Below are 21,657 nucleotides of genomic sequence, written 5' to 3'. Positions count from 1 at the left end.
GCAGTGGGGAAGGTGGCTGTTCCCAGCCGTGGGCCCAGGGGCACTAGGGGCTGCAGCCAGTTCCCCTTACTGATGACTAAGTCTAAGAGTACGGTGTCTGAAAATATATTTTAAAAAAAAAATAATCCGTGTGAGCCAAATCAGTAAAAGCAGAAGAAAGGAAATGCACACAATTAGAAACAAAAATGGAATAACCATAAATACAGAGGAAGATGTAGATGCCTGATCACTGCACTGTACACCTGAAGCTGAAGCTGAACAATAATGAATGTCAACTACAATTTTATATATATATATTTACAAGAAGCGGAGTACAGCATTAGGAATAGAGACAGTGGAAATGTAATGGTCAGAGGGATAGTGGATGGGGAGAGGGGGTTTGACACAACGTGGGGGATATAAATGATAAATGTCTATTACTTTGTTTTGTGCACCTGAAACTAAAAAAGAAAAAAAAAATCTCAAGTGCCTATATCGCAAAGCTAGGCAAATACGCTGAAAAATGAATCGAAGTTAATTTTCTAAAAAGTATGTATGTAACCAGAAGTGTTCAAGGACCTCACCTGTCCCGTGAGAAATGCAGAAACATACCAGTGATGCCCAGAGAGAGCCCCCAGGTGAGTTCTTTCACACTTAAGTAGAAGATGATTCTAGAACCAAGTAAACAGTTTGCAAAATTGAGGGTTTTTTTCCCCTTTTTTTGTTTGTTTAGCACACAAAAGCAAGCTGCAGAATGATTAATCTCAAGTAATCATAAGTAGTGATCATCTCAGGGACATAATAGTGGTTTGGTCTTAAATAATCCATCAAGATAACACAACGTGGTAATGGAACAAAGGGAAAACTTGATCATCTCCATGGATACGGAGCAGGCTATACCAAAATTTTATCACCTGCATTTTCCCCAGAAAACCTTGGTAGTTTGAGGATATATAGATACTTTTTTATTATGACAAGGAAAATACATTATCTTCATACAAGTTAAATGGTGAGGCATTAAACCATCCCATTAATGTCAAGAACAAGATAGGACTTCCACCAGAATCCCTATTATTTAACACTGTTCTCAAATGGTAAGAGAAAGAAATAAGGGAAAGGAGGAGGCAAGAAAACATCTTAGAAACAATAAGAAATCACAATTATGGTGGCTGATTATGACATTAATATACGAAATCTACCACTTTCCCATACATCCACTTAGAAAATGAAATGGGAAAAATCATTCCATTGAAAATGGTAGCCAAGTGATAAAATATTTAGAAATAAGCAACAAGAAGTTTATAGGACCTGCCTGAACAAAACCATAAACCTACTGAGTGACATAATATTAGATTTGAATATAAGCCTAGACTGTAGTATTCTTGAATAGACTCAATTGTCTATAATTCATTGTAACTCCAATTTAAAAAAAGGTGTGTATATGTGTGAGAGAGAGAGAGAGTGTGTTGAGAGTGTTGACTTGAAAATATTAATATTAATATGAATACTTGATACTAATATGAATAAAGCCTCAGAATTTAAAGGCATTCATGGAGAGATAATAAAACAGAAATAGATCCAAACACTTAAAGGAATTTAGTTTACCAAAAGGTAGCATTTTGAACAAGATTATAATTGTGGGGAAAAGATTATAATTATGTTACCAAAATACACTGTAACATATTCTGTTGGCACAAACCAACTGTTTGGAGAGGGGAAAAAAATGCATCTTTACCCATATTACCTGCAGTAAACGAATTCCAGGGAGTTAGAAGATGTAAAGGTAAACAAATGAAACCATAAGGATTTAGAAGAAAATACGAGTAAGTTTATTTTTAATCTCTACTGACCACGACTGGCCTGTCATCCAGGGCCACACCATGCCCTCCCGTTCCTGCCACACAGGGAGCCAGAATGGGGAAGACCTTTAAAAACTAGAAACAAATCCTAGGATCGCAAAAGGATAAAATGAATAAATTGACAGCATAAAACTTCACACTTTCTATATGCCAATAAATAAACAAATCAATAAATAACATCAAAAGACAAATAATAAACAAATAAAAATATTTCAAGACATAAGAAAGGTTCCAAAGTGTACAGGCAAATTAATTAAGAAAAACCCAAATAACCCAATTGAAAATTGTGGAAAGGATATAAATTTACAAAAGCTGAAATTGCCAAATAATTTTTGAAAAGATGTTCAACTTCACTCAGAATAAAATTAACTGAATCCGAGGAATATTGAAATATTTTTCACCAATCAGATTGGAAAAAAATTAAGTTGATAATACTCAGTGTTGAGAAAGGTCAGAAATCGGCCCTTTTGTTACACTCTTGTCAAGTGTAACCGTCAATCAGTGTCTGGATCTGGCGATAACTATCAACATGTGAAATGCACAGAGCCTCAAACCCAGCAATCCCATTTCCAAGTTAGAATTTATACCAAGATATGATCAGAAAAGTATGCTCAGATAGAACAAGGATGTTAATTATAGATCTGTGTACAAAAATAAAAACTGGAAATAGTCTATATGTTCACTACTAAAAGAAAGACTAATCAAAGAACTTACAGTCCAGTGATGTGGAATGCAAAGCAGCAGTTAAAAATGAGGTAGGTCTTTATATGTTGTTCTGGAAAGATCTCTGAGATAAACCACTAAGAAAACAAAGTGCAGAGCTCTGTGCATAGCATGGGTGCTAGAAAGGAATGTCTCTCTCCATTCCCCCTTTCCTCTCTCTTCTAAGTGCCTCCCTCCCTTCCTTTCCTGCTTTCTGGAAATTCCACCACTTCCCCAGAATTCACTGGTGGCCCCGAGTAAGGAGAGAAAACAGGAGTGTGGTGGAGGCTGTTGACAGTCATTCCTACTTTTCTAAGGATGTGTGCATCTCTTCCTTATGGCTACAATTTAAACTGGCAGAATAGTCATTTGGGTGGTCAGTATATGAGCTGCTTTTGTTTGCTTTTTTGTGTGGTTTTTTTTTTCATTATAAAATGCAAAACCAAAAAGTTTTTTTTTTTTTTTAAACGCAAAAATGTCGTAGGGATCACTTTGCAGATAGTAATAAGAAATGAAGCATTCTCTTTATATATCAAAACATTCTACTTGTTTTATATATAGATTAATAGAAAAGAAAAAAGAAAACATGTGCATCCTGTATCCATTCCATGAAGAATGGGTGGGCACTGAGGCCGACCCTGCTCCAAAGGGGTGATGCTCTCATGGCCTTATTAATCAGCCTCCCTATAAAGAAGGTGTCCCGTCTGAGCCTGCGCACCACACCTCCCCCCACCACCACCACACACGGCGCATGTGCAGGCCGCCATCGTCCTTCGTGCAAACAAACCCAGTTCATTACCCAGAAATGAGTGAAATAAACGGCTGGAGAAAAGTATGCGATTTCTTTTGCTCTGAAAATCTAATCTTCACTCATGACGTACCCATCTTAGGGGTTAGAAACAAATTAAAGATCCCCAGTGGCTCCGAGCCTTCTGCAGTTTTGAGCTCTGAGCTGTTACTGGATAAAACAATGGAACAGGTGAGCTCACCTTGTGTCTCCCTGTGATCTCATTAAAAAATAAGAAATCGCGGGAAGAGGCAAAGTGACTACTGTCAGCTAAATAATCGAAGTAGAGAATTCTGTCACCACTTAGATTTAAAAGGAAAAGTTTCCCTTGCTTTCAGCACAATCTCCAGTGAATCTCCCCCTGAGCTAGCGCTCTGGACTGAGGCTGGGTGGACCAGCTGCAGGGAGGCAGCGCCCCCAAAGCCAGGAGCTGTAGTCACTGGCTGGCTCTGTGCAGCACTATTAGCCCGTCCTGCTGACCACTACTGGCCTTCATCTAGGAAAGCCATCAGCCACACCATCCCTCCCTTTCCTGCCATGCGGAGTCAGAGGAGGTCCCACGCCCTATCACATGGAAAAAAATCATGGAATACTTTCACATTAAATGGATCCACAAATTTCTAAATCTAATCCACTTCAGTACATGTGAACCGTCGAATCATTATTTTAAAAAACACACAGATGGTTTAATTTAGCTGTAGCTATTACTTTGGGCTGGCAAGTCTAATAGAACTCTACTGTCCTTTGCATTTTGCAGAACAAAGCAGACTTACTCAACTGCCCGGTGACTGGGGCAGTACAGAAAACTTGGGAGTCACCTGCAATCTACAGAAATCCCTGACTTGATGGGATCAGGTCCTTCCCTTCACAGGGTAGGTTGGCAGAAATCACACAGTAACAGGTAACAGCATAATTTACAAGACCAACTATGTCTTTCTCCCTCTTTAAAACAAAACAAAAATATAGAAACAGCATAAAACTGTTTCTCTCTACCAACTGCCTTTGGTAAATAAAATCCGAATTATAGAAGAACTAGCAGTTGGGTTTTCAGTTTCAGTTTGGTTTAGTTCTGTTTCCTTTCACCAGTCAATTATCTGAATGGATTTAGCGAGTGTGGTTTATTATTATTAGTTTCAATCTAGGTTTGTACACAGGCAAAAGCTTACATTGGATTGTCACGTAGGCCTTCCTGGCAAGTGACATGCAGGCATGCAAACCAACTGGGCAGGCCTCCCTGGCAGACCTGAGCCACCCACCTCTATGCAAGGGCTCACCAGGTAGCGGGGGATGGACAAAATGACCTCTCAATGGTCCTGCAGACCGGGAGGATGCTCCACGGATCTGAAAGGATTCAACAAAAACGTGCTGACATCCCATTGATGGGGTGCACTGACGCCCTCCCGTTGAATGCCGCGGTGGGATCAGCGCCCCCAGTAGTCCCCAAGCCAACACGCTTCCTACAGGCTGGGGACCAGGTCCATGCTAAGCAAAGTCCTTGGAGACGGCCTCCACGAAGTTTGGCGCCGACATGAGGATGCCGATGGTGCAGATGATGGTGAAGACGGAGAAGGCCATGAGGCACAGGCGGTCCACCACGCAGGCGGCGAACTTCCACTCGCTGTGGACCGCCTCGCTCTCATCCTGGCAGCGGAAGCGGTTGGCGATGTAGCGGACGTCCTCCAGAATCTTGGCCAGATCTGGGTCCCCGTCGGAGGATGGCCCGCCGTGCAGCAGGTGCTCGTCATGCGTAGGGGAGCAGGCCAGGCGGCCGCACACGATCCCCGAGTCGGGGGTGGGGGCACAGTGCACACCGTCCAGGCCGCGGAAGCCGATATAGAGCAGGTTGCCGTTGGTGGCCGGGGGCCCCGCCACCGCGCTCATCTCCACGCTGGCCAGGCTGCAGCGACGCTGCTTGTGCTGGCAGACCGGGCGCACCTTGTCCTCCCCTGGCCTCTTCATGCGCAGGAACCATGCGCACCAATTCAGGAGGATGATTCTGGTCTGGGGAGACAACCGAGCGTTAGGGGCGCAGGGAAGCAGGCACCAGCCAACATGATGCTACCACACCAGCCACACGTCATGCATCCTCGGGGTGACAGGCCCCCTCGACTTCCCAGGTGAGATTACACAGCCAAGCGGTGCCAACGAGCTGCACTGCTTGCGTCCAATGTGAGCTGGGACTAAACCAATGCAGAAAATCACCCTGGGAGTGAGCTGGATTCTTCTCCACTGGGGACACACTGCAGTCTCGGGGAAGAGAGCCATGTGGAGGGGGGAGAGGGCTGTCTTGGAAAGAGAGTGCTGAGCGTGTGAACAGGGCAAGTGGCTTTCCCTCTTTGACCCTTCTCGCCTGTAACAGGGCCCATCACACCTAACTCCTTGTGAGATATTCCAGAGGCCACAGCAAACTCACAAAGCCAACCCCGGAGCTTTAAAATTCTCAAGGGTAACCCAGAGACATCTGTCAGATACGGTGTGAACTCTTGAAACGGTTCAGACTGTAACATCAGATGGCTGCATCCCGTGCAATGATGTTTTATCATTTCAAAGAGGATTTATGAAGTCAACCTGATAAAAAGCAAGTGCAGAGCAAGTCAACACGTGGAACAGGAAAAGAGGGTATGAAATATTTTCTAAAATGAGGGCATGGCTGTTTTCTAATAAAATTTCATTTGTATAAGTACCTGCTGGCCTGGATTTGGCCACTGAGGTCACATTTGCTGACCTCTGATCTAAAGCGTTTTGGAATCATGTGGTGCCCACACGCACAGAAGGTGCTGGAGAAGAACCACTTTCTCATTGTTCCCCTCTAATGGAAAGAAGGAGCCATCTGAAGCCTTGATCAGGGAAAGACAAGCATTCTTACAAGCCTACTTAGACCAGGAGCCGAAAAGTGGGTCCTTCCCCTGAAATTATCTAAAGACTGATTTCATTGTCACTTTGCTTTATGATTGTAGGCAAATTCCATTGGCAAGAGAACAGTTACGTTTCCGATTTGTAAGTACAGGCAGTAAGTTGTACGACTACGTTCATGACTGCAGCACTTTCTCGGCCATCATTTTTATGACATCTTATCAAAGATGACTGCAGTAGACCACTAGGGACAGGCAATGAAAGGAAGAAGGAGGCAGAAGAGCAGTGTCACTGTGGCTTTAAAGACAACCCTTGGTCACAGCAGGTGGCATCTGAGCACCTCCAGAGCCTGGAGAGGCTGAGTGCTGACCCTCGAGGGTTTTCCACGTGAATCATCAGGCCAGTTTGGCCCTCTACAAGAGGCTCACGGGACACGCCATGTCACGTGGGCCTCTTAGGGCTCTGTGAAGTCAGTATTATGTCCCTATTTTACAGATAAGGAAGCTGAGGTTCAAAGAGGCTAATACACTGGCCCAGGGTTTCATAGGGAGTAAGCCACCTAACGTGAGTAGACTTCAGCTCCTCTGTAAAGTCTATACAGGGTTCTCTTCCAAACTCCTGTGACGTTAGCCCAACCCCCACCCAGCAATCACAGGAAAGTCTGGACTAGAGTTTGACAGAGCACACTGGACAGTGAGTGTGTCCAAATCCAGAGGGAGCCATGCACTTGGAGAGCTGAGCAGTAGCGCCAGGAGCTTCTCCTGCCAGGTGGGGGGTCTGCACACCCACTGGGGGACATCTGAAACTAACATGATCCACATGCCAAGTCGATTTTGAAATCCATTGCCTGAATCATGAGCTTTCCAGGCTAAAGCATCTCCAAAGATGAAATGATCCTCTCGGCACTTATCAAACTGCTCGTGACCTCTTCTGCTAGGTTATAGTTTTGTTTCTGGCTGTGCAAATGTCACTTAATGCCACTGCACTTGGCAGTATGTTCTTCACAGCAACAGATCACAGTAAATGTCCCTTAGAGGTTTTTATGTTTCACATACCCATGGAGAGAGAAAAATGCAGTGTGCTCTATCAAGTGAGAGGAAGAGATACGAGCTTCATATTTCATTTGCAGCCACTGGTTTTAACATGCTCTTGTGTTGAGAGGCAAATAATTATTGCTCTTAATTAAGATTTTTCTGGAGCAGTAAAGTGCTACCAGGTCATTAAAAATGGGTTGCATCTTTATGTCTTTATTTCCACATCTTTACATCAATCTAAACATAGTATGTGTTTATATTTTTTTCATTTGTATAAATAAATACTGGAAGGGAAAAGTAGGAATTAATTCAAATAGTTATCAGTATTGGTGGTGGAAGCAAGATTTCCTTATGTATAATTTTACTTGTATTATGACTTTTGAAACATGTAAGTGCAACCTATTTCAAATGGATGGATGGCTAGAGGGCTGATAGAAGATGGTAAAGGGGATCAAATATATGGTGATGGAAGGAGAACTGAGTCTGGGTGGTGAACACACAATGCGATATATAGATGATGTGATACAGAATTGTACACTTGAAACCTATGTAATTTTACTAACCATTGTCACCGCAATAAATTGAATTAAAAACAAAAAAAGAAGGTGTGTCAGGGCTATCAGAAAGTCAGATGAGCGTGGAGGTGAATGTATGCAAATGTGTCCCAGCTTTAAAGGAGGGAACCTTCTCAAAACAAGCCCACGGACTGTGGTGACATGACCCCTATGTGAGGTATCACCATTTTGGGGTGCTCACTCTATTGCGGGTGCAAAGAGCTATGAGAGAAAGCGGTAACTATAAGAACTTGCCATGGAAAAGGATCCAAGGGGATGCAGCAACTTGGTAAAGCCATTTTTTCTTTTTTTCAGATTCCACATATAAGTGACATCATATGGCCTTTGTCTTTCTCAGTCTGACTTACTCCACTCAGCAGACTACCCTCTAGGTCCATCCATGTTGTTGCAAATAGCAAGATTCCACTCTTTTTTATGGCCAAGTAATACTCCATTGTATGTATGTACCACCTCTTTTTTATCCATTTGCCTAGGATGGGCACTTAGGTTGCCTCCATATCTTGGCTGTTGTAGGTAACGCTGGAAAGTCTTCCTGCAGTTTTAAGCTTGCTAACTTGGACAACATACATGCTACAAACTCGCAAAATTTAAAAAATCATCAAAAAACTGGTCTTTCCTAAGTTACTTTTTGTGTAACCATAAATTACTGCACAATAAATGTTTTTAGAAGGCCCAAGGATTCTTACATGCACCTTACATCTTGCAGCTGCATTTAGCATGTTGGTGAGTCCTAGACTCCCTTCTGAACTTGGACATGAGGTGATGGGTCTCCAAAGACAGGCTCCTTTTACATGAGAGGGATTCTTTAGCTCCCAACTGTCCCTAGGCCACGCTGTCTGGACAGGAGGACTGGGATATTTGCAGAGCCCAAGGAAGAAGCAGGAGGAGGGGGCAGTTCTTTCACACCTCGGGATTTGTCACACCACGGTCCTGCTCTGCCCTCATGCAGTTTTCCTGAGTGTCAGTGAGGGTGAGCATGCAGCTTGGGACACTAGACTGGGAAACAGAAGAGCACGTGGGTGGGTGGACGTGAGCAGACATATTGCCTGGATCAGCCGTCACTGGGGAGGTGTGGGATGACCTGGGTTAAGATGACAGGCTACAATGTGAAATTGTTTATCATCTAGTTCCTTTTATCCCATCCCTTTCCCCGCTGGTAACTAGTAATCTTTAACTTACAGGCTCTGGGCTCTGGGTTAGGTTACGTTCCTATGTGTACTGAATGCATATATTTTTACATCACTCACTCTGTGTCTTCCTCTCTTCACTCCTGTTGTGAAGAGTTAACTATGTGGCTGTGTGATCTTGTCTGTCGCTTTCAAGGCTGCACAGTTCTCCATAGTGTACATGCGAAAAGGAGTTTTAAAAACATGGTGCTGGCAAAATACACAGAGAGGTCAGCGTGTGAGCCCTGCGCTGGGTGTCAGACCGTAGACAGTGTGTGGGACGCTAGGAGCGTGCCCACCAGAACTGCCCTCTAGCAGACATCTGCCGTAGGAGACAAGCTCTTTGTTTGGGATTACTAGCCTTCGGGGGATTTTTCAGCTAAATAAGTCACCGGTAGCACCTCCTTTGGGGAGACGCTGTGCCTCCCTGCGGTAGCGGACGGGAGGAACGCACCCACTTGGGCATCTTGCCGCCGTCGGGGTCGTGGTGGTGGTACTGCAACACGATCACGGTGACGACCACAGAGAGGCCCACGATGATCATGGTGCTGGCGAAGTACTGGGCTGCAGAGAGAAGAGAGGCAGGGTGAGGCCGGGCCGCCATGGTGGAGACGGGCGACCCGGGACCGGCCTCCACAAAGTGGACATCACCGCGGGGTGGGGGGGCACCGACCCTGCTCTTTGACTGCCAGAGCCCAGGGGCCAGGCCTGCGAGCAGCAGGGGTGCCCCAGGCCTGCAGTCCAGCCCCAAAGGTGGAGGCCAGCCCAGGGCACAAACACCCGCCTTCCCACCACTGACTACACTTTCGCGAGTTCTGTTCCCCTTTGCCTTCAATGAGAGTTAACAGCGTCTCACAGGACGGTGATGAGGTTGTTCCCACGAGAAAACACGGAGACCATTATCAGAACTAAAACACCTGGGTGGTGAGTCCCAGGTGTGCCCCCTCACGATGGGCCCCATTGTGACTGCAGGACGTGCTGGGGGCGTCACAAAGGCAAACCTGGGCAGCACCTGGCCGTCTTACCACGAATGGAGGCCTAGGGTACTAGTGTGCAAAATGAATGCGGCCCCATTTACCGAGAGACACTGCCCGGCCTGAGGAAGAGGTCAGCTGCAGTGACTTTTCAGGCTGAGAGCATTAGCTTCAGCTTTGATGGGCGAGGATGTGGGTTAGCCCGTGGCCCAGGTGAGAAGCAGCTTGGAGCACGTGGAAGAGTGCCTCTCCTGCCCACTGACTGCAGTCTGTGAGTCTGGACAGCTACTCAGCCTCTCGGGCCTCAGGTGATTGATGAGTACGGTAAAGACAGACATGGCTTCTTTGCAAGGTTGCTGCAGGAATTAGCAACGATATGAGCCAAAGGTCTAGGACAAAGCCTGGCAGAGGGAGGCGTTCTTAGTTGGCAACTCTGATTATTACATCTGTGGGGTCACCTGCTCAAGGGGGCTAAGCTCGAAGCAGAAAGCATCCTGGTGCAGAGGTCCAGGGCATGGCCCTCACACCTGGTTCAGAGCCCTCCTGCTCTCCAGGCAGGAAGGAATTCACTGTCCTCCCACAGAGACCATGAGGTACCTGCAAGCAGCTGCTGGAGGTGGAGTTGAGACTTAACTTTAGCATCAGGAACCTCCCAGAATGGCAGAAGGAGATTGCGTCCCCCTAAAATGTGTGTGTTGAAGCTCTAACTCCCAGGACTTCAGAATGTGGCTATATTCGGAGATGGGTCTTTAAAGAGATGATTAAGTTCAAAGAAGGTCCTTAGAGTGGGACCTGATCCAAGCTGACTGGTGTCCTTATAAGAAGGGAAGATTAGGACACACAGAGACACCAGGGAGGCATGCAGAGAGGGAAGACCACCTGGGGACACAGTGAGAGGGGGGTCGTCTGCAGACCAAGGAGAAGGCCCTCAGAAGAACCCAACCCTGCTGACACCGTGATCTTGGGCTTCCAGCCTCCAGAACTGTGAGCAAACACACTTCTGTTGTGTTCGTCACCCAGTCTGTGATATTTCACTGTACTAGCCCGAGCTGACCAAGGCAACAACCTACCGAGAGATCCAGGGTCAAAGGATCACACAGCTGAAATGTCCACAACAGAGATCAGAGGCCAACAGCCTTCTAGACACGGGCCGTGCGTCAAACAAGCCAGTGGTCAAGGCAGGGCCTGCCAACTGCTCCGTTAGGGGTGGTTTCTGTTGCAAATCTCTATTGAAAGCATCGTGTTGGAAAGAATGGGATCAGACGTCAAGCTGAGAGATGGGTCCTCGCTCTCTGGATGGCACTGAGAGAAATATGACACCCACGAAGGTTTTTCATAATGACAGTCTCTTTGGCCAAAATATTACGCATACAGAGAGCTCCAGGCATCAGGGCATTGCCTTCTCAGTCTGTGAAGCCTGGGGGTGTGCACGTAAGGCTCCCCCATTCCCACCCACCCCCAGTTGACCACACAGGATGGCCCTCAGGTGTGATCCCAGGTGGCACTCCTCTTTCTGACCTCTACTGCCACGTAGGAGTGATGACACTCTCATATGAAACCTAACAGCCACTGCAGAATGTTTGCTCCCTGTCCTCACGGCTGGCTTGGAGGACTGGCTCCCTAACAGTGGAGGGACAGAAGCCAGGCTGCAGTGGCGAGGGCACCAGACCCTAACCATTGTGCCCCTGAACACCCCTTTGCTCGTTCCTGCTTCTTCCCATCCAGGAAGATGCACAGTCCCATGTGATGTCGCCCCTGTTCCTGCCGTCCCTCCCTGGGCAGAAGGTCATGCCTTCCCTCTGCTCTGGCCAAAACATATATGTCCTGCTCACATTTCCTCCTGTGCTTTATCAAGTTATCTCAGGAGACGGGGGCTAAGCATGTAAGTGTGTGCCGTTCCATTTGACAAAGGATTTGTGGCAAAACAATGACTCAGGCTAAAATGATGCATCTCTAATGGTGATATCTCGGGCTCTATAACAAGCATGCGGGGGAGAATCAGGGAGGAAGGGGCTGTTTTATAGCCAAACCCCAAAGCTGGACTCGCCCCTCCCCTTGCGCGTGCCCAGGTGAGCCAGCACGTCACCTCCGCATGGCAGATCCAGGGAGCAGTGCAGCTCTCCATGGCCACGGAGGACAACTGTGCTCCATGCCCGTGTTAGGAAATCCCGGGCACCCTCTATGCCCACGTCTTTCCGTGGAGCCCTTGCTCACTTACCTATCAAGGGCACTGAGTCAGAAGTCGCAGGCATGATCTCAGCCACCAGAAGCATGAAGACGGTGAGAGAGAGCAGAACCGTTATCCCTGGAACATAAACACACAGAGCGCCTGAGACACAGCAGGAGGTAAGGAAGGCCTGAATTCCATCCAACGGGGGTCCTAACCTGAGAGTCAAAGCACTAGGGATGGGGTGCGGGAAGGGTGGGTGGTGTCCAAGACATTCCCGAACCCAACTGCATGGTGTTTTGTATTTATGGGCCTGGGCATTTTGGGGGGACAGTCACGTCATTTACCAGCGTCCCAGAGGAGACTCTGGTGGACACAAATTTAGGAGTCAGAATATGAGGGGAACAACACAAGATGAATCATTGAACTTAGGACAAGCATCTCTCCTTTTCTTTATTAGTATTGAGAGGCAGTCTCATGTAGCAGGAAAAGAAAACGTGCAGTCTGCTGTTGGTCTTGACCTTGCTACGTACTGGCTGTGGGACCTTGGAGAGGTCACTTAATGCCCGAGCCTCGTAGTCAGAAGATGGGCTTGAGGATGGTTTCTACGTGTATGAAAGACGATCTTTTGTAACTCTCTGAGATGTCGACAAGCTCATCTTGCCCTTTTAAATCCAAGTTTTCTTATTTTTCTACTGGATAAGCTTAAGGACTTACACTGTCTAGGGCAGTATACAAATGCAAACTCAAAATGGAATAAACGAACCGAATTATTTTCTGGGGACAATGAATGTTGGCTGGTTGCCAGCAAAGAGTGGCATGGCGTGGCAGGAGGGGAGGAAGCACAGGCCCCTCAGGGCAGCACTGGTCCCTTCCCGGGTGTTCCCATTGCCCACCACCCCCCCCGCAGGATCAGAGGACCCTGTGATGCCTTAGCGCATGGCTATCGAGCACAGAGTCTGCCTCAGGAGCCTGAGTCAGGGAGACACTAGGAGCTCAGTGTGTGATGTGCCACACAGGCCCCGTAACATGTCCACACCCAGCACCCGGACGTGCCCCTGCACTGTCCACAGTGACCCCTCCAGAGGTGACCTCCAGGCGGGGCCATCGAGTCCCGTGTCCGTCTCCCACTTACCGAGGGAGATTTTCTCCCCGGAGTCTGCAGGGAGCAGGAAGACCAGCAGGGCCAGAGCAGAGATGAGCACACAGGGGATGAGCAGGTTGAGGCCGTAGTAGAGGGTCCTGCGACGAATGGTCACCGTGAAGGTGACGTCTGGGTATGGCTCTCGGCAGCACTCGTAGAACTTCTCGCTCCGCTTGCCCGGGATTCCTCCATGGGGAGGGGACACAAGGAACAACGTTCGAGTGAAAGTACCCTGTTGGTTTATTTTAATGACTATAACACACAAACATAGCCACGGAGTGTGTTCAGTGCTAAACATATGGGTGATCTGCTTGAACAGACACTTTCTGGTTTGTCACAGAGTGGTTGGGGAGTATCTACTGATATTGGAACCAATTAGTGGATTTTTTTTTTTTTTTGCTGGATTGGAATTGCATGTACAGTACACCGCACGTTTGTGCCCCACCAAAGTTCTTATGTTCAACTCCTAAACACCAATGTGAGGGTGTGAGGACTGACGCCTTTGGGAGGGGATTGGGTCAGGAGGGTGGCACCCTCGTGAATGGGATTAGTGCCCTTATAGGGACCCCAGAGAGCTCCCTTGTCCCTTCTGCCATGTGAGGACACAGCAAGAAGACAGCCATCTAGGAACCAGGAAGTGAGCCGTCACCAGACTCTGGATCTACCAGCATCTTGATCTTGGCCTTCCGGCCCCCAGGACTGTGAGAGATAAATGTCTGCTGTGTATATAAGCTGCCCAGTCTGCGGTGTTCTGTTCCAGCAGCCCGAGCGCGCTGAGACACCGTGAGTATAAATAATACAGTGTGAACTTTACACCATTATAAATGTGGTTACCGTTTTTCTTAAAATCATCAAACACAGGCTCCCATGACCTGCGGCTTCCTGCCCAATGTGATTTTAGGAATGCAGCGGCTGGAATGATGGATGGACGCCCACACGAGCGCTGGCTTATTTAAGTGTTTCCTTGCGGGAAGAACTGAATTTTTTAATTGCTTTTGTTTCTCATCCGATAGCTCTCAGTGAGTTATGGAGCATGCTGGAGGGTTCAACACATGCTGTCACTGAGGAGCTCAGTGGAAAACCCCAGGCTTTTAAAGTGAGCACAGGAATAACGCAGCTTTCTTCAGGCTGGGAGCCTCGTGTCTTTGCTGGGCTTACCCACAAGGTCCCACTCTCCATTCGGGATGTAGCCACTGATATCTGCATCCTGCATCTGGAGGTCCAAGGACCAGCCCCCGTAGGACCAGGACCCAAACTTCAGTTTGCACTGCTGTACGTCGAAGGGGAACCAGCGTACATCAATGTAGCAGGAGCTCTTGAATATGCCTGGAACAGAAACCGGCAGGAGACCGAGATGGGAGCTGCCCGAGACGCTCGGCACACTCGGCAGCCTCGCACCACCGGCGGGAACGCAAGTCAGTGCGGCCACTACAGAAACCGTTTGGAGACTCCTCAAACAATTAAAAATAGGACAACCATGTGACCCAGCCGCCCCACTTCGGGGCACATGTCCAAAGGAAACAAAATCACTGTCTCAGAGAGATTGCTTCATGCCAAGTTCATTGCAGCAGCATTCACAATCGCCGAGATGTGGAAGCAACCTAAGTGTCTGTCGATGAATGTATGGGTAAAAATACACACACACACACACACACACACACACACACACACACACATTTGTGTGTATATGCGTAACATACCACATTTATATTATCCAGACTTTAAAAAGATGGAAATCACGTCATTCACAACAACACAGATGAACCTGGAGGACATTGTGCTCAGACAGAGAAAGACAAATACTACACAGTGTCACTTCTATGTAGAATTTGAAAATAAAAAGCTGAACTCATAGAAACAGAGTTGCATGGTGGTTGTCAGGGGCTGGAGGGCAGGGGGATAGGTTGGTCAAAGGTATAAACTTTCAGGGATAAAATGGGTAAGTTTTTTTTTTTTTTTTTTTTTAGATTTTATTGGGGAAGGGGAACAGGACTTTATGGGGAACAGTGTGTACTTCCAGGCCTTGTTGTCCTTTCTTTCAATCTTAGTTGTGGAGGGTGCCGTTCAGCTTCAAGTTGTTGTCCTTTCAGTCTTAGTTGTGGAGGGCGCAGCTCAGCTCCAGGTCCAGTTGCCGTTGCTAGTTGCAGGGGGCGCAGCCCACCATCCCCTGTGGGAGTCAAACCAGCAACCTTGTGGTTGAGAGGATGCGCTCCAACCAACTGAGCCATCCAGGAGCTCAGCGGCAGCTCAGCTCAAGGTGCTGTGTTCAATCTTAGTTGCAGGGGGCAGAGCCCACCATCCCTTGAGAGAGTCGAGGAATTGAACTGGCAACCTTGTGGTTGAGAGCCCACTGGTCCATGTGGGAATCGAACCGGCAGCCTTCGGAGTTAAGAGCATGGAGCTTTAACCGCCTGAGCCACCGGGCCGGCCCCAAAATGGATAAGTTTAGAGGATCTAATGTACAGCATGGAGACTACAGTTAATAATATCATATACTTGAAATCTGTAAGACAGTACATCTTAAGCATTTTCACTAAAATAAAGTAAAGATAACTGGGAAGTGATGGATGTGTTAACTTGATGGAGAAATCAGTGTTTACATATATTAAGTCATCATGTTGTATACTTTAAATATATTACAATTTCACTTGTCAACTATACCTCAATAAAGCTGGAAAAATATTAAAAATTAAAATAAATAAACACAGTAATCCCTTGATCTCTCTCCTCATACACTGTTCAGAATACCCTATGCCTACCCTTCATGGAGTGAAGAGCTTGCCAGCCTGACAAGTTTTGGCGAGTTAAACAATACATTATTTATGATGTCTTGCATGAAAGACATTTTCCTTTGTGCACACATCCTCTAGTCCTCTCATGCTCCTTTCAAAAGGAGGCCATGTGGTATGATCTTACTTATAAGTGGAATCTAAAGAACAAAATGAATGAATAAACAAAACAGAAACAAACTCATATAGAGAACAAACTGATGGTTGCCAGGTGAGAGGGGACTTAGGGGTTGGGTGAAAAACGTGGAGGGATTAAGAAGTACAAATTAGCTGTTGGGGCTGGCCCAGTGGCTCAGGCGGTAGGAGCTCTGTGCTCCTAACTCCAAAGGCTGCAGGTTCGATTCCCACATGGGCCAGTGGGCTCTCAACCACAAGGTTGCCAGTTGGACTCCTCGACTCCCACAAGGGATGGTGGGCTTTGCCCCCTGCAACTAACAATGGCAACTGGACCTGGAGCTGAACTGCGCCCTCCACAACTACGATTGACAGGACAACTTGACTTGGAAAAAATCCTGGAAGTACACACTGTTCCCAAATAAAGTCCTGTTCCCTTCCCCGCGCCCCCTGCAAAGGAAAAGAAAGTGCTTTCTTAAAAAAAAAAAAAAAATGGCTGTTACAAAATATTCATGGAGGTGTAAAGTACAGCATAGGGAATATGGTCAATAATATTTTAATAATTATCATGCCAGGTGGGTACTAGACTTATTGGGGGATCACTGCATAAATTATATAAATGTCTAACCACTATGCTGTACACTTGAAACTAATATAAAATAATATTGAATGTCAACTGTAATTGAAAATAAAGAAAAAAAAAGAAGAGGCAATATGGGCACCAGGGCCTCTCAACTGGGTATGACTTTGAGAACTTTAGTCCATCCTTTCCTACTAGCTAGACCTGCCCAGAGCAAGCTGGGTCTTCTTTGAAAAAAAAAAATCTCCAGAAAAGAGCTCAACGGAAGCTACACTGCCTTAAAATTCAAGACAACACCAACATGCCCTACTGAAGACTGTTCTGAGGAATTTCTGTGCAAATAATTGGTAATTCTGTAAATTTGCTCTTACCATGCATGCACATTGCCAAACTCTAAATATGAGACAAGGATGTGAAAAAAAACAACCCTAGAGACGTTGATAAAAATGATGCGGTCCTTAGAAACAGAATTTAAAGAGTGTGTGTGTGTGAATGTGTGTGTGTGTGGTAGTGCGTGGGGTGGGTATTTTCCTTAGGTTAAAAATTGAGAAAATACTTGGTTCTCTAGAAATATACTATGTGGCGGACACTTTTAACTAGTCTGAATGCCAGATTTAGACCAGAACAACGACTAATAGGTTAAAGTTGAAGAGATAGTGCTTGAGCACAAGAAACAGTTCCCACTAAGAAGAGGGACTCCAGGCTAGGACAAGAGGAAAGCGAATTTTCTAGCAGGTCACCAAGAGGAGACCAGCAAGTTATGGCCACATGCTCCTGCCTGCCCAGAGAAAGACTGGAAGGCAGAGATAGCTAGGGTCCCAGGGCTCGTGGGGACAGGGCAGGTGATCTGGTCATTTCTGCTACCAAGTTAAAGAAAGAATGAATGGAGGAAGGGACTCAGTAGCCTTGCAGACATGGGTCCCCATTCCACAACCAAGTTGGGAAAGACATAAGCCTACTGTCCCCTCGAGTTCCTTTAAATACAGTCTCAGTGTCACATCTGGAAATCCTTAGAGCCACTGCCCCCCCATTAATGGGCTAGAGCCCCCCCCCCAAGCCCACTGTGCTTGTAGAAAACAAACTCTATAAGTGAATCATTCCATTTGTATGAAATGACCAGATAAACAGAATTGCTAGAGGCAGAGAGCAGGGCAGTGGTTGCCTGGGACTGGTAGTGAGCATGGGGGTTAGCTGCAAAAAGGCAAAGGGGGTCTTTTGGGGGATGCAAACAGACAAAAGGGATCTTCTTGGGGTGATGGCAAATGTTTAAAACTAGATTGTGGTAATGGCTGCACAACTCTGAATTTACTAAAAGTCACTGACTCGTGCACTTCAAATGGGTGAATTGTATGGTATGTAAATTTATTACACATCAATAAAGCTGTTAAAAAGAAAAATATGAAATGGAAAAGAAAGCCAGGCATCTATTTCAAAGCATGTACCCAGAACACTTCTTTGCCTATACTTAGCTGCAAGGGCAGGGCAGCATCCAGACAGGTCTACACTTCCCCAGGGTACAGGCTGCCCTGACCAGACAGCTCCACAAATTCCTGCCAATGTAGAGGGCTCCACACTCACAGCAGTGTCCTGTCCCGCCCGGGCTGCTGGGGCCATGGAGGCCAGGACACAGGAACAGCCCCCAAGGGGGCTGCTGCATAAAGGGCTCAGGTGACAATAGCCTCAGCCTTCTGCAGCACCCTATTCTTCTCCACTGATGACAACTGGAGGCCATTTTCTATGACAGCCCTCATACTAGAAGCTGGAATGTAGAGGCTAGTGAAGAACATACCTGCGAAGGCAGACGCATCGCTGAGCTCCGTGTGCAAGGGGCCGACAGATAGGAGAAAGCAGGCTTGGCCAGGGGGAGGACAAGGGGCTGGGGTGGGAAGCCTGTGCTTTCAGATAGAAAGCCTGAAACTCTGCAGCTCTACAATCTGTACAGATGGTACTGGAAGGACTCTGCCTTTCACGGCGTCACTCACTCACTCGTTTGTTCATTTATCAGCTTGGCCAGACACCTGATGGATTAGGTGGTTCCAAGGTGATTACACAGATTCTGCCCGGGGCGTGCTTATCATCTACTAACCAGGAGTGTGTGTAAACAAGCACCCAGCAGGCAGAGTCAGAGTGCTGTGAGCTGCAAGATGGATGAGAAGGCGTGAGCCTGGGACGCACGGCCAGAGACGGGTGTGCATGCGTGTGTGTGCTTTGTGTAGTGGTAGTGAGGTGGAGGGGTGGTGGCAGATTGTCTGGGGGCAGAAAATTAAACAACCAGTTGCCGTGGGGAGAGATATTCCAAGAACAGAACATGTCAAAAATCATCTATCAGATTCAGGCATACTATTCATATGCCTGAAAGCTATGTAACCCGTGTTCCCCAGCCATGGACCACTCACTGAGCAGCCAGGGCCCTGAGGATCCACAGGAATAATGGGATAGTGGGGAAAGAACCAATCCCAGAAGCAGTTGGCTGAAAAGGCGGAGAGAGGCTGATTCGGGACTAAGTCACTAGTGAGCCCCCCGTTGAAGCCACATGATCTGGGATCTAGCAGGCGTGTAGCGCCCACACTCAAGACGCCACCCCAGCAAGTTCACCATCTTGCCCTCACCTCCTGGAGAGCGGCACCCGCCATGACACCTGTCCAGTGGGAAGGAAAGTGGCAAGCTGAAACGGACAGTGCATGGCCTGCTGGTTATAAGGAGAGCTGGAAATGACCGGCCAAGGGAGACTTGGCTTCAGCTGTGAATTAACTTTAAAGGCCACAGGGCAGACAGTAAGAAAACGGGACACGTGTTGGCAAAGACAGCTTGAGCCATGATCCTAACACAAATCTAAAGAGGAAGGTAGCCCTGTTACATTCAGGAAGTATGTGCGAGCAGAGGAGAAGGAAGCAGGAAGGGGTGGGTGGGAACAGAGGGAAAGGATGCCCAGAGGATGCACCGAGCTAGCCCACCACTCATGGGGGCTCCGTCGGGACGGACTCCCCTAACTCGCTTACATTGTCTAACTGTAGAGAACAAAGGAAGTAGCTCTTACCTGGAGGGAGGTACTGGCAGTACCCAGAAGAATTCACTAACACATTGGTGTGGAACGTGGCATCAAATCTCTCATCAGCACTAGAAACAGGAAAAGGATTTTGTGAGCGGGCACTGCCACCACAGTGTCCTCAGGTCTGTCATCACCATGGCCCAAGCAGCTCTGAGACGTTCTCCGGCCACCCAGGCACCGGGCTGAGAGCACGCTTGGCAGCTGACCTGGGAGATCTCCAAGCACACGTTGGAAAAGGCCAATATCCACTGCCATTTTGTATGAACTGTGATTTTATTTCAGATGCATCTAAAACAAAGTTCTTAACAAAAATACAAGCTGACGACAACGTAGGAGGACATTAGCAGATGAGGAATTTCAGTCTATCTGTAGGAGATGGAGAGTGGCTGGCGCATAATGCCACCGTCAGCCCCATAAGGGCAGGGATTCTGCCCCACTGTTCAAAGTGCTAGTTCCAGCCTCCTGAAAGGGCCCAATTCACGGGAGGTGCTTAACAAATACAACTTGAACAAGTGCAGCTGAAGGTGCCAAAGGGAGGTGGGTACCAGCAGGGCCCCACAGAGGTGCTGGGCTCAATCATTAGCGATGACAGGAAGGAAGACAGGTGAAGACAACAGAATTAAGTACAAGTTTTAGAGAAATTCACCTGAGTCCCTCCCCTGTTCCTGTTCAGAACCTCCTGCAACCAGGACTTACCAACTTGAATAAATGAGGGAGACACAGCGCAGGAAGTTACCAACTTGAATAAATGGGGGAGACACAACACAGGAAGTTAGCAACTTGAATAAATGGGGGAGACACAACACAGGAAGTTAGCAACTTGAATAAATGGGGGAGACACAACACAGGAAGTTAGCAACTTGAATAAATGGGGGAGACACAACACAGGAAGTTAGCAACTTGAATAAGTAGGGGAGACACAGCACAGGAAGCAAACACAACCATGAAAACCAACAGCCCCTCTCACCCATGCCTTTTGCTTTCTGTATTTTGACCCTGATATCTGGGGCCTTGCTGATTCTGGAGGAACCGTCCCCTTCCGCTCCCCCGCCAGGGCGAGCCAATTCCTAAACATAGTAAACAGCTCGCCCATGAGTGCACCTCTCCAACACAGACCCACAAATCCAGGGTCCACAGCCCAACCACCTCCTTCGTCAGGGTCTCACACTCCAGGCCAACAGCCACCTGCCCTCATGGCCCAGGGCCACATACCAGACAGCTAAGAACAGTCCTTATGCCCCAGAGTCCACTGAAATTATTCCAACAAGCCAACCACAAGCCTCCTCACCCTGCTTTGTCCATTGCTTTCCATGGAGACCACCACAGAGGCTCATGCCCACGTACCCCCCTCACGCCCCCTGCCTTCTGACCAGCCTGGTGATTCCCCATGTGGCCCTGCGTGGCGTGGCGTGGTGTGGCGTGGCGTGGAGTGCCTCCTGTTTCTAAGGCACTGTGAGCAAAAATGTCTTCCTTTGTGAAAGGCATTTTGTGTCTGCATGTCTAACCATCCCTGATCAAAACAAATTCCAAGTACCCTTAAAACACAGTCCTATACATTGATTTAATAACAAACCAACAAACAAAACAGAAAACAAACACTGTGTCAAGAAAATGTAAGCAGCTGGTCAAGGTTCTAGCACCACACAGTAAAGTTCCCCTTATTTCTGCACCTGGGGGACCTCTAGGAAGGTCTCCCTACTTCTATAGAGCCCGAGGCGGCCTTTTCTATTCCCAAGGGCCTTTAAATGGAAAAGTCAGATCACGAGACAGTAGAGAACAGCGTGACAGACTCCATCAGGGACAGACACAGAGCTCCAAGAAGAAATAGTCAAAGAAAGGAATGAAAAATCACATCTTAAAAAAGTAATATCCTCACAAAAATTCA

At 47.3% G+C, this 21,657-nt stretch overlaps 1 protein-coding gene across 3 annotated transcripts in view; it reads right to left on the bottom strand.

Annotated features, from left to right (window-relative positions):
• Window positions 1-1,191: 1,191 nt before the first annotated feature.
• LOC117018979 (neuronal acetylcholine receptor subunit alpha-7) overlaps window positions 1,192-21,657 on the bottom strand; it is a 71,660-nt gene continuing 51,194 nt past the window's right edge. For 2 of the 3 annotated variants that reach the window (XM_033100370.1, XM_033100371.1), the window contains 6 exons: window positions 19,761-19,840; window positions 14,399-14,566; window positions 13,232-13,426; window positions 12,148-12,234; window positions 9,410-9,519; window positions 1,192-5,328 (listed from right to left, as the gene is read on the bottom strand). In XM_033100370.1, the coding sequence (XP_032956261.1) occupies window positions 4,810-5,328; window positions 9,410-9,519; window positions 12,148-12,234; window positions 13,232-13,426; window positions 14,399-14,566; window positions 19,761-19,840 (1,159 nt within the window). In that variant the 3' untranslated portion in view covers window positions 1,192-4,809. The remainder of the gene's footprint in view (window positions 5,329-9,409; window positions 9,520-12,147; window positions 12,235-13,231; window positions 13,427-14,398; window positions 14,567-19,760; window positions 19,841-21,657) is intronic. The other variant, XM_033100368.1, reaches the window with a different exon arrangement.

The sequence above is a fragment of the Rhinolophus ferrumequinum genome, chromosome 28 (genome assembly GCF_004115265.2).
Source record: "Rhinolophus ferrumequinum isolate MPI-CBG mRhiFer1 chromosome 28, mRhiFer1_v1.p, whole genome shotgun sequence".
Classification (NCBI taxonomy): domain Eukaryota; kingdom Metazoa; phylum Chordata; class Mammalia; order Chiroptera; family Rhinolophidae; genus Rhinolophus; species Rhinolophus ferrumequinum.
This window is presented reverse-complemented; position numbering and strand designations above follow the sequence as displayed.